A 13,772-nucleotide genomic window follows, 5' to 3' on the forward strand; every position below is an offset into this window, starting at 1 on the left:
GCAACTCCCACCTCAAAGTGTATTTCTTTCCATAAAGGAAGCCTCAGATGACAGGCATATGTGGAGTTTCACATGGTAAGTGTCTAGCTAGATTAAATGAATCCCACACAGTAAGTACTCCATCAGAGCTTTAAACCACGCTGGTGGTGGGCTACTCCTCTGACCTACAATATCAGAAATCCTTAATACAATATTAGAATCCTTTAATCTGCATTTTACAGTCTTAGATTAAGTTGCTATAGAAAGAGCAACTCAAGGGAAAGATGTTTAACAGTTCAAGTCAAGTCTGAATTTAAAAAGAAGTGTCTGAGGGAGAAGCCAAGAGAACAGCTACCTCTAGATCCCTGCCAGGATTTGGAATGTACATATTAGCAGTAAAGGGGTAGTATACAGTGCAGCAAATACGTGCCATGGACACCTATAAAAGAAGCTAGAGACTGAGTCTTGCCTAATTGGACCTAAGACTGACCCACAGCTCAGAACCAGAAGAGCTGTGGTTTAGAATCAATTTAAACTCTTTTTTTACCCTCTTAAGTGCTAATTCTGAGTGTGACTATGAGATATCATCTTGAAATACCCATACTAATACTTTCAATGCTACCTTGTTTTACAGATATGTTACAGTGCTATTAGTGCTGTACAGTATTAGTACAGTGTTTATTACAGTATTAGTAAAGTGCTTCTCAGACAAGACAGTTAACTCAAATTAAACTCTGCTCTTTCATGGACAGAATGCTTCTGGCTTAGATATTCCTATACATTATATTTTGTTCATTTTTATATTGTACAATACAACAAGGAACAGCTCAGAATTACATCCACAGTGTTTTACCAGCAGTTATGGAGTACTGAGTGGAAATATTTATTAATGGTAGACTTTAACACAGTAATTCAAAATTCATTTAGTTGTAATTCACCAGAAAACGAGTACTTCAGGCAGTAAATCTGCCCTTAAGATACATTAATATTTAATAGGTGTAATGACTTGGGAGATGTGATATTTCAATTGAAAATCAATATGACTGTAAAATCCTTGCTTTTATGACTTTTTATCATTTTGTTTTATATCAGTGATGTCTCCGTATAATGTACGGCTGCAATTACGATCAAAGATGAGCACTCAAGCAAAGGGAACAAACAATCTCCAAAAGAGAAACTTGCTTCCTGAAAGAGAAATATTCCTCTGCTTTTGATGAGTCTTTTTTTATAGCAACTCATTAGTGTTTTTAAAGTAATTTAAACTTGCCTACTGTCCTGGATGAGCAATTCCTTTAAAATATGAAAGAAATACGTATGTTGATAAAATACTTACTGAGCTATCTTGGCTACTAACACTGCTGCATGTAAACATCCCCAAATTCCAGCCTGAGAAAGAAGTTTCTGAGTAGTATCAGTAGATATTCCATCTGCAGAGCAGTCTGTAGCATCTTTTTGAAAACCTAAATCTTGCCAGTTGTTAAGAGCATCAGCAATGTTGAGTGTTTCATCAAGGGCTTGACACCAATATTTAAAAGCAGCTCTGTAACACACAAAAAACGTTCTCATGATTCTCCTTACATTTTCCAAAGTGGAAGATAAGTCTTGCTTCATTTTACCTTTGTTGCCCAAGTTATAACTAATTCTGAATGAATGAAAAACTGAAATACAGTTTCTATAACACAAAAGGATACCTGGTCAACAGACTTATTGGAACTTAAACTAAAATTAAATTGTCAAACAGTAGATATTATTTCCTAAAAAGGAGTTAATTTTTTTTTAATTACAATTAGATAGCTAATAAAAATAAACAATTTCTAGAGAGAAGATTTGCAAAATATAGCTAGTACAGTTAGATGAAAGAATTTATACAGATAGTGCAAGAACTTATAGGATATGTGAATGCCAATTTTAAAAAACCATGAAGCCATGCTCATTTTTAATACAGTAACTAGGTACCTTTTGTTTCCAGCATAAAAGTGAAGATTTCCAAGTTCGTGTAGAGCCTGAACCTTGAGGTCTTTCTGGTTTTTTATCTCAAGGATTCCTGTAATTTATTTTTAATCAATTAGAAAAAAAAAAATTCACATCAGTAAATCAGTTACTGAATCTTGAAAAATTCTGCATGAGAAGTAGACATGCTCTCACATGTAATTCAGTGCAGGAATATGATTTTATAGTATTCTTTGGTTTGTATAATTTATCTTCAAATATACCATGTCTGTTTTCCACTAATTAAAAAGAAGAGTGGGATATATCTATAGCCCTGTTTACCTTACCTTTTGTATTGTTTTCTCAGAGTTCTAAAATTTCTTCCTTTCCAAAACATAAGGTAGACAGCAAGCAGTACAGTGGCACTCTTCCTGCCTCATTTCAGGATCCCTTACTTCAAATAAAATCACAGCAACTGTTGAGCTGCTACACTTTACCTATTGGGTCATACTGTGATAAGGGAGTGGTGCTGAGATGTAACTGTGTGAGTAAAGCCTTACTAGAACGTCAGATGTAAGCTAAGCAAGTAGGTCTCATATTGAAATGCAAAGAACCCAAAAAGTTTGTCTTCTAGGAAAAAAAACTTCATGGGACTAAGTAGAATGTACTAAACATTACAGCACATTTTTAATTAGGATTATTCAGTATCTTTCTCATAAAATGCAATAACTGTAGAGACTAGGAACCAACAAGCCAATTAGTGTCTTGTGTAGATTCTAATGTTGATTTTCTGAATCAACAGAAAAAAGAATATGTATTTCTGGACACCACCTTTCAGTTATCTGACAAAGGAAAGTAACACAGAAATAAAGACACATGAATGCAGATAGGTAGAATATTACTACATTGGAACTGTAAACAGAAATTTATTTTTAAAATTACCAATTGTTTGTTCATAGGAAGAGATGATTACTGAAAGCTGTGATGATGGTATTGGTCTACTTTCAACCACACTGGAGGAATAAAATTTTTCTTGCGAGAGGTCACATGGTGTTGGAAGGAATGCCAGTGCAGGTCCCAAATTAAATTTCACCTTTTTGCTTGAAGAGATATGACTGTCAATTGCTCTTTCAGCATTTTCTAGGTGAGAAAAGTGATTTATATGATCAGTTTCAAAAAGTATTGTCCTATTTACAGCACCACAAATATTTCCAAACCACATTACTCAAACAAATACAGAATCCCTATGTACCCTATCTTTAGCTGATTTCCTATGCTATGATCATATGCGTCTCCTAATTAAGCTCATTGGACATAACTCATCAGTCAGTGCAACCAAACGAAAATACATTCCTGTTAGGGAAAATTAACTTGGGAAGAACTGTAAGTATTCTGACAGAGGCTTGGATGCAGACAGACACAGCTGAATATAAAAAAAAAACAAAACCAACCAAAACTATCATCAAACCATCAGACACAAATCATAGAAAACCAGGCTTAGAGCTTATGCTTACAGAATTTCATACATATACCTTTATATTCCATTGTTTTTCTAATTGTCATTAACAATTAGAATTTTGTTTTAGAAGAATCCATTTCTTTCACTCTGTAATATTTTAACTGCACATACACTTTATTCAATGAGAAACACTTCAACAAATAACTCACCTTGTGCGTGTGCAAGAAATAAGGAAAGTAGTTTTCTGCTGTGTCTCAGTGCTCTGCTGTGATGTTTAGATTTTTGCAGAGTTTCTCTAAAACATTTCAGTGTATCATTCACATCAAGAGGTACATAAGCTAGGGCTTTCCCTTGACTGCTTTCTAAAAGAGATTAATAATTATGGAGAACACTTTTGCATTACACAAATATATATGTTAGTACATGACCCACAAAACATGTATTTCAACAATTCTGCAACTTCAATATTAAAATATATTAATGCAATTTTCCCCTTTGTTTACTCTTGGGTTATGAAATAAAGCAAAATTATTAACCAGCAGGAACACTTCAGATGATTTATATTTTTATATAAATATATATATAAATATATAAATATCAGGTCCAAAGGAGGGCAACCAGGCTGGTGAAGGGACTCGAGCACAGACCCTATGAGGAGAGGCTGAGGGAGCTGGGGGTGTTCAGCCTGGAGAAGAGGAGGCTCAGGGGAGACCTCATCACTCTCTACAACTCCCTGAAAGGAGAGGGTAGCCAGGTGGGGGTTGGTCTCTTTTGCCAGACGACTTTCAACAAGACAAGAGGGCATGGTCTTAAGTTGTGCCAGGGGAAATTTAGGTTAGATATTAGAAAGAATTTCTTTACGGAGAGGGTGATCAGACATTGGAATGGGCTGCCCAGGGAAGTAGTGGATTCTCCATCCCTGGAGCTATTTAAAAAGAGACTGGATGTGGCACTCAGTGCCATGGTCTGGTAACTGCAGCAGTAGTGGATCAAGGGTTGGACTCTATGATCTCTGAGGTCCCTTCCAACCCAGCCAATTCTATGATTCTATGATTCTATGATATTTCAGAGTTACATTTTAATTGCCATGTGATATCTGTATTTTCTGAATGTCACATTCCCTGGGCATGCTTCAGCTCCACTCTGCTCTGTATTGTGGTGTCTGAAGTTTGGAAACACATCTTTAACTACAACTACTAATTCCATTTACTCTAATTCCCATAGTTTCTATGTACCAAACCTGTGAAATGGTATGCTCTGTCCACTAAATGCATAATATTGTGTACTCTTACATACACCATGATTTAATGTTTAATGACATTCCTCAGATGAATTTAACACAAAGCCTTATGTGAACAGCATTGCTATATCTGTGATATTAGGAACTATGCTTTACAGACTTTAATGAGGGTACCATCTTAATCTTAACTAGAAAGAACAACTGTGGGTAAAATAGCATTTTTTTCACCTCTATAGTTCATTTTTAATACTGATTCTGTTTATAGCAGTGCAGGTTCCCATTAACTTCTGGGTATCCTGCTGGATATCCAACAGTACCTGTGGAAAACTGGAGCTAGACCACTCAAGATACTGTAGGTTATCTGGCATCTACATGACAACTGCTTCTTGCTCCTTTCAGAAGCAGTCTGAATATTTTTTGAAAGGTCTTGAAAACATTATTCCATTCAAAATATCAAGAATAAAAATTTGGAGACAAAAGTCTCTTCAAACAGATTTTAAGACCCATGATAAAGAGGAAAACAAGAATTGGGAAAAAAAAACAACAACACCAAAAAATCCCATCTAGTATGAAAAAAAAAAGGAAAGGGCTTTGGAGAAAAGAGAAATCAGAATACTGAAATTGAAATGTGTTCTGACCTGTATAATCCTTTTTGATCCCAGAAAAGTGTCCAGGAGAAAACCGTTCACTAGGAGAACAGGAAACAGACAGCTGCAATTTCTGCTCTATGTAGTTCCTGCAACTCATCTAAAAAAAAGGAAGTTGCCTTTAATAAATAATATTCAGAAAAATGTTTGGTGCTTAAAGTTAAGTATACGGATACTCAGTTATATGACAAAAAAAAGAAGAAAAGGGGACTAATTTATAAAAAACATCAGTCACACACAAGTAGTACCCTTGCCATCAAGAAGTGAAAAATGCCTAAATACTGGATATACCATGTAAGTGTTTAAATGTAAACTTGTACCTTACTTAGTATTTGCCCTAATCATGAGTAACTCAATGATGTTCACCAAATATTCCACCTTTTTTTGTCTGGATAAATGATTGATTGCAAAGAACCTGCCAGTGTAAGGATGCCTAAAGAGCAAACTGCCTGTACAGCATGAAAGTGATGCTGCATAGGCTTACACAAAATAGCTCTAAGCAAATAATAGAAGCAATCTAACCCTGTCAGAGAAGCAAACTTCCAGACTTCTATAAAGGGCTAATCCAGCACAGATGTTTTATTTTCCTAATGAAGCTACATCATTTCAGAAGCAAAAGAACCAGTTCAGGGCTCATTCTAGTCTCTCTGAAAGACACTGCATTGTGAAATGTAGCCATACCCTCCAAATTTCTGACCAGATGGTGTATTTTTTAGACAATCTTTATTACTTTAGGTAACATCAGTCTTTAATCTGCAAGTAGTCTTTCCAAACTATGACTACTTTTTCACACTTCTCAGATTCCAGCTGCATGTGGTGGTTTGCTACAATGCCCCTTTTTTTAAGACAAAAGACTTTTAAAGACAACAAAACAAAAGACTTTTCAACAAAAGACCTTTCAGACAAAAGCCTTCTGAATGGCAGGGCCTGAAAGAAGTCAGCAGGGAGCAGCTTTACAGAGAGACCAGGCAGAGCACCTCAGCTGCCCTCCTGAGCTCAAGCACACCCCAGGTATCTGTGGGCCACCTCTAGGCAAGGCAGTGGGCTTCTAAACCCCATGCTCATGTTCAGAACAAACCCCACTTTCCCCACTTTCTCCTAGTCCTCTTTTATACAAGTAATAAAAACATCAGTATCAACTGTGTGATTGCCTTTAGCAAAACTTGTAAGAAATAAACCTCAGGTTAAAAAAAAAGGAAAATTCTACTTTTTAATAGCTAATTCCATGAAAAATTTCCAAGTGGGAAAGTCAGTTTACTAACTATACAGAGCCATAGATTTATTAAGAGGACCTTGCTGAGCAGCTCAGAGGTTTTTTTGTTGGTCATGAAGTTTTTCAAGTTTTTCCTTGGCATTTGCAGTGCTAGGGCTGATTCAATTTCATTAATTTTGGTCTTCAGAAGTAGCATTCCAATGCAGAAACAAAACAATCGCTTTGTAGTTAACTTTAATTAAACATAAGTATTGTGCAATATGCAAATATTTTCAGTTTAAAAGAGCAGCATTAAGAACTAACAAGAAATTAGATTTAGGCTTATCATATGGAAGAGGTACATCATCCATGGAAGTAATATTTTCTGGGTCATCAAGTCCAGACCTCTGCTGTTCCAGGAATCATGTCACATAAGCCTTTTTGTCATGCACTTCTATTATGTTCATTAATTTAGTGTAATCTTGAACTTATATTTATATAACTTATGTTATATACACTTATATATACTTATATATATTAAAACTTACAATTTTACTGTTTTGAACAATATGAAAACCCATGTCAATCTAATCTGGGAAAGTACCTCACTACATTTAGTTTACATCGAGAGTCAGTAACCAAAAAATAAATCTGTGGTTCACCTTTTGTGCATTATAAGACACAGTTTTCATAAAATGAGATTTATGGCTGTGTGGGCCACTGAATTGCTCCATCCTTCCCAGCAGCTGCCTCTGAGCATACACCAGCAATGGGCTCACTTGTTCTGTGTATCTCTCACTGGAAAAAGTAAAGTATAGTAATTAAGGAAAATAATGGTATATTTAACCATATAATATTGCCCTTTAGTTTTAGAAGAGTATGTTTAACTTACTGTGTAAATATATTAAATTGTACAGCTATGTGTACCAGTGCTTCCCACTTCTTCATTTGGTATAACAATTCTATTGTTTTAAGAATCAGATTACATATCCATTTCAAGTCAACCACATTCACATCATCCAGGGGAGGCTGGGGATGAAGATTAGAACCACCATTCTCATCCAGAATACCTCCTAAGCAACCAGGGATGCAGAAGTCCCCTTCAGGATCCACAATCTACAATGAAGAAACATTATTCTACCTGTTAATTTCAAATTTTTTTTTTTAGGATAAATCAAATGATAAAGATCAGAAAACACTGTAATCTTCTAAAAACTTACTGCAGAGAATAAATATTTCTATTGAAGGTGTAGTAATAAAGTGTATACTGCCTTAATAAACATAATTTTTACCTTGAGGGACCTGCTAGCTTGTAGTTCAGTTATCATATCAATGATCGTGTCTGATGCCAAATAAAATGGCAACCAGATGGTGTTCCTAAGAAAACTGATGGTAATAGGAAATGCATCCGTATGGGAATGTGAATAATAAGCCATCAATTGTAATTCTTGAGTACAGTTCCAAAGTTCTCGACAAGCATTTTGAAGCAAAGTCCAGTGGCCACCACGATGAGCAAGAACCTATTCAAAATACAATTATAGTATGGACACAGAAAAATTAAAAGCTTAAATATTTTATTGAGGAATTTAGCTACAAGTAACATTTCAAAATTACATTCTATGGATTCTTCTTAATAACAGATAATTCAGTATGTCAATTCACAGAAAGCATTTGTAGAACCTTAATTGGAAATTTTCATAGGAGCACTAATTTATAACTTATTTTAATTTTTCCCTCTGGTGTGAGAATAAGCACTAAAAATTAATCCACATCCCCTATGCATGTATCTTCCCTTGGTTTTAGAAGTGCTTATGGGAAGAATAGGCAGTCTGCTTGTCAATCAATGGTCTTTCTGTCAATACTACCAAGACATTCACTAACACCAGTAAAGGGAAAGATCGGTCAACAAGCATTTTCAGTAAGATTTAACATGAGAAGGAATGTTCAAAGACTAAATGAAAAAAATATACATTATAATAAATTTGACAAAAATATAAATTATAATAGGTGATATGTCTGACATTTCATATGCTATAATTGGACATTTTGCAGAAGCTAAAAAATGATAATCACTGAACTTACTTGGAAGAGTCTGAAATGTGGGGTTTTGTAGTAAGTAATGATAATTTTTTGTAGTAATTATTGTATATAAATATCTAATAATAAACAAAATGTTTAGTAAAAAAGATTCTTACCACTGCTCTTCTCAAATGCAAAAAGATTTTAGTACAATGCTCCAATAACGCAGTATTTGACACAAACAGGGGTTTTTTTGAGGAAGGAGATATGGATTTTTCAGTATTGCTTGTTTTTTGAGTTTGAGGAGTACCTCTTCCACCCAGTTTAATGTTTTGCTGAGATTTACCTTTACCTGAAGACAAAAAGTTCACAGGTTAAAAATAAGTTAAATTTCCAAAAAAATTAAAAAGAAAATATTATCATTCATCTAGGATTTTCCTGTGGCAGCTAAGTTTATATGTTAGCAAATGCCAAAGTTAAGGTTATCATATTTATAAGGTTATGATATTTAAAATAGAGGATGCTTTTACTTAAGTTCTGGAAGGAGCAGGAATAAAAATAAAAGTTTTAGCAAAATAATAATGTATACCAAACAGTTTTCAGCCTCAAATCCAAAATTCAGCCCTCAGGCAAGTTAAGTTTTAGGAAGAGATCACCATGTGGAAAGCTCCAAAGAACCTTTCAGAAAACCAAGGCCTCTCAAAAGAAGCTCAAAAGAAGGGAAGACTTGTGACAAATGATGTGCTATGCATGGAATTGCTTCATCATTTTATTCAATACCAAATATCCTTCAAGGGGAAAGACAAGGGTTCATGGTAGCAGAATATAGTAATATCTGAGCTATAGGTTTCAGGCAGAAGCTAATTTCAAGCTAAAATAGCATTTGATCTCTATGGTAAACTATATGCTTCATTAAATTCTTTCATTCAGAATTGCTGCAAAGGGTAATAAAAGGTAATAAACAGGATGTTCATTTGTTTTCAGTAACTTTTTTCTCAGTGACTTGTAAGCATCAAAATAAAAGACTATAACGAGCTGTTGCAAAGGGAACCAGTGAATTCAACTGCTACTTTTTATTACACTTCTTTGGAAAAGACAAGGAAGTCCTCCATGGAATTATAGGAGAATTTTGCTCTATACAGCGGTGACAAGGTGTTCCCTAGAGTGGTATTTGAAAGGCCAGGCTCATGCTGTCTTCTTGAGCTTGTGTTGACTAGGCAGACGACTTTGAATCACTTTGTATGTTATAAATGTCTGAGGTAACTGAAGTCCTGTTTTTCACCAATACCTACCACCAGGAGCCTTTGAGTTCCTGCTGAAACCTCAAAGGATGCTATGCAAAGAGTTGGTATAATAGAACAGTCAAATGTGAAAGACAGACAACTGAAGTAAAAGAGGTGGAAGATAAAAAATTGATTTGCCACAGGACAACACTGGGGAGAAAGCAGTAAAGAAGGAGACCTAAATAATTCTACTTAAAATCTGAAAGATCACTTCAGTATGTAACTTTAAGAAAGACTTAGAGTGACACCGGAAATAATTCACCTGATAGGAAATCTAAAGGTTAACAAATTAATAACCACAAAAAGTGATAAAAATTATAATTGCATTTAAAGTAATTATCAATTTAATAGATTTAGGTAGCACAGCTCCTGCAAACCAAAAGCCAGTATCACTAATTAATTAGAATTTATAAGCTTGTTATAAATTCTTACTAAAACTCAAAGTGATTATAAATGCTGATTATTGATTATGACTTCTCCTATACTAAGCATGATGCCAAAAGGAAAAAATTTAGTGGACACTTTTGAAATCCAGAAGCACTTTCTCTTTAAATTGACATGAATGTTTTTCCAAAGGTGATGGGGAGAACTAAGGATGGAGGTAAAAACAGAAAGTAAGAGAAAGAAAAAGTTAGGTTGAAACTTATTCCAGTTGTGCACACATTAAAAGTTCTTACGGGTTTGTTTTTCAGTCACTCCTGACTTTTCAAGGAGAGGAGGAGGTGGTATTCTCATGATACTCTCTACATCTTGGCCCACCACTATAGTACCAGAATTACTTAATGAGAATATTTCAGGATCCAATATACTGTAACTGCAGAATGGGAGACAAAGAAGAAAATACACACATAAAAAACCCACAGATATACTATTAAAAAAAATTTTTATATTTGCACAAAATTCAGTTTTCCAAAAGTTAGTTTTGATTGCTTTCCATGATATCTAAAAGCTATAAGGAATTAAAAAATAGCACAGTGTATATCAAAACTTTCATCTGACTAGTCAAGCGAGCAACCAAAAATGTACATGTCACCTCTAATAAAATGGAAAACAAAACTTGTTACATAGTAAATCAATTTGTATTTGGATGCTGAACTGTTCAAATGAAAAAATTACTGATGATATTGTAATTCAGATTTATTTATGGCAATCATATGTTAATCTACATGAATAGCAACCACTGATTATGCAGTAAGATTTACCTGTCCAGGTGCTGTGAAGCAGAAATTCCAATGTTAAATTCATCTTCTATTTTCTTTTTAAATAAGTTGTAGTGAGCAAGTGCCAGATAGATATTCATCTGAGACCTCCAGGGCATCTCTTCAAGACAAATCTGATGAAACTTCTCTTGATTTAAGTAATTCCTCAAAAGTGGCTTCAGCAGTATCACCAAAGTGTGATGAGCTGCTTTTTGCAACTCGTCACTGTGTTCCCTAAATCCAAATACATGAAATAACAAAAATGAAACCGTTTTTTCCTGAGGCTCTAGTGAAAAAAATCATGGGAAATATACACAGAAATATCCCAATTCATATCCACGGACTTGTATAAACTCAAAAGCATATAACATATTTCTAGCAAAAGGATTTTTGCTGCCATCAAAACAAGGAATTGTGCTTTCCCTCTTTAAGTGCACTCAACACACACTAAATCCTATCTAATACTTTACCAACTTCCACAAGATATTTTTCTGAGTACTTATAAAATATTTATCTGTGTTTGAAATTATTTGTACTGTAATCATCCAAGAGGATTATTATAGCAAATACAGTGTGTTTCACATAGTCTACTCAGGAGATGAAAGGTCTACTATTATACTATAAATTTGGATCATACTTTTTATTACTGTATTTTGGTAGCCAGTCATCCTCAATGTGAACAAAACATTTTCTTTGAAATTTGGATGCTTGGTTTTAATTTCCAGCTATAGCAGTTTGTTGTTTTTTTTGTTTCTGTGCCAGATTCTGTATTGTAACTCTGCCAGTTCTGTATTACCTGGCATGCATACAATGCTGTAGTCAAATTAAATCTCATTTTTAGTTTTATATAAACTTCAAACACATCCATTTACCAATCTAAATTATTTTTCTGCCTGTTTCCACCTTTAAAATGTGGGCAGAACAGTACACCACCTACAATGTTGATTTTATTATAGAGCAGTACTATGATGTAAGATACCAAAGAGTAGCTAAAAAAGCATGAAGCCCAGGATAAGTTTAACATCTCCTCTTCCAATGAAAGCCACAAAGATCACGTTAGGCAAGGTGGGTTTTCTCTTTCAAGGAGGGAAAATGGGCAGTTCAGGTAAGTATTTAGAAGATAGTGTATGCAAGTGTATGGCAGTATATGCAAAACTTTTTTTGATGTTCTTCATTTTAAACACTTCCAGAAACAGTTATGTGGATGCTCATATTCTCAGTATATATCTAGTTCTCTACATGCTAATTGCTGGAAGCATAAGTGACCAAAGCAACATGTAATGAGTACTACAAACGATTTAACTCATTACTAACAGAACCTTCTGACCTTAATCAAATCTATACAATTATCTGACAAAAGAGGTGAATGAATTTTCTTTTTTTCCTGTCAAGAAACAGTTTTCTGAAGCTACAGAACAGATAATCCAATAGGCTAGCAAAAGAATGACAAAAATCATTCTGAAACTACATGAACATCAGGAACAAACAAACATTTTTTATTAGATTTCTAAGAGGTAAGCTCTCCATCACAAGCATTACAGTACACAGATTAACACAGCTTTTCCACCAAGATGAATCAACATGCTCAGGCTAACACAACTGATACAGTCTTTGATTATTAATACCAAGACTTCATAATCTTCAGCAGTTATTCTCTGAAACAGAGATAGATTTTGTTCTCTTGACTGGAAGCCAATTTGTACCTAACTACAGCAGTAAAGGGAGTAAACTATGCACAAATTCGTCCCTTTGACAGAAAAAAAGTTTTAAAATACACACTCAATTGGAAACTAGATTTCAGTAAAAATATTTTAGTTCTGTTTATGAACCTGACAACTTTTGTTCATTTACCTTTGTGCTTCTGGAGATATCATTATGTCTTGATGTTTCATTAAGTACTGTCTAAGAGTCTGTCTTTTTTGACTAGGACTCGAGGCTTCTTTTCTTGTTTTCTTCGAAGTTGGTGTCTCTGGTTTCTTTAAAGCTGAGGTCTTTGTATTCTTTAAAAAAATCTTCCATGAAAATCTTAAATATACTTCAAATACTTATTTATAACTACATTATCAATTACTTAAGGTAGACAGCAGTTAGGCTTACACAGGAAAGGAACAGAAAATAAATTCTGGAATGGTTTGTCAAAAAAAGAAAGCTAAGAAAATATTTAGTATTCCAGAAAGCTTTTCATTTTTTCTGACAGTACCCAAGGCATTTCCTATTAACATACTGTTTTTTAAAGGGAGATGATAAAAGGAAAGTTTTCATTTGATTTTGGAATGCATACTCTGACTCATCTCAAATTCCTCACATTTGTTGGACTTTCAGATAAAATCCCATTCTGGCTTTTCTTTCTGTTTTTAGAAGTGCAGAGGTGAGCTGAGGCCTAGAGTTTGTATCTCAAATATTAATAACTATGCATGTCCTCAGTTGAGTTTTTTATGAGACAACTTTTAAAAACTTGTTTCTGTGCCTATGGTATTCATGCCCAGTAAAGACACTCATGAATCCTTAAAAACAAAACTCACTTTTTGAAGTCCTGCAGTTCTTGTAGTGTTCCTATCTGGGCTTTTTATCGGAGTAGGAGCTTTTGTTTCTGCTGCTGAAATTCCATTTTTACAGAGAAGGTGGTCATTCCTCCTGATAAACAAACAATGTTAAAACCACCATCATGTTAAACTCCTCTTGTAGTTAAAGGATTAGTTAAAGGATTGTATTTTGAACATATAGAACACATGCCATTCCTGTTTGATTGGGAGTTCTAAATTCATCACCTTTCATTTCCTTCTTTCCCTCCAAAAAGAGGGAATACTCATTCTCAAGGTTTATTA

The 13,772-nt window shown here is 34.4% G+C and overlaps 1 protein-coding gene across 1 annotated transcript in view; it reads right to left on the reverse strand.

Moving 5' to 3' along the window:
* CFAP54 (cilia and flagella associated protein 54) overlaps positions 1-13,772 on the reverse strand; it is a 109,063-nt gene that overhangs the window by 43,035 nt on the left and 52,256 nt on the right. The window contains exons 32-44 of the mRNA XM_030454014.1: positions 13,470-13,581; positions 12,799-12,947; positions 10,951-11,181; positions 10,426-10,562; positions 8,642-8,811; positions 7,739-7,966; positions 7,339-7,562; positions 7,109-7,244; positions 5,246-5,354; positions 3,577-3,729; positions 2,851-3,048; positions 1,936-2,023; positions 1,313-1,519 (exon numbers count right to left, since the gene is read on the reverse strand). Of these exons, the coding sequence (XP_030309874.1) occupies positions 1,313-1,519; positions 1,936-2,023; positions 2,851-3,048; positions 3,577-3,729; positions 5,246-5,354; positions 7,109-7,244; positions 7,339-7,562; positions 7,739-7,966; positions 8,642-8,811; positions 10,426-10,562; positions 10,951-11,181; positions 12,799-12,947; positions 13,470-13,581 (2,142 nt within the window). The remainder of the gene's footprint in view (positions 1-1,312; positions 1,520-1,935; positions 2,024-2,850; positions 3,049-3,576; positions 3,730-5,245; positions 5,355-7,108; positions 7,245-7,338; positions 7,563-7,738; positions 7,967-8,641; positions 8,812-10,425; positions 10,563-10,950; positions 11,182-12,798; positions 12,948-13,469; positions 13,582-13,772) is intronic.

The sequence above is a fragment of the Calypte anna genome, chromosome 1 (genome assembly GCF_003957555.1).
Source record: "Calypte anna isolate BGI_N300 chromosome 1, bCalAnn1_v1.p, whole genome shotgun sequence".
NCBI lineage: Eukaryota > Metazoa > Chordata > Aves > Apodiformes > Trochilidae > Calypte > Calypte anna.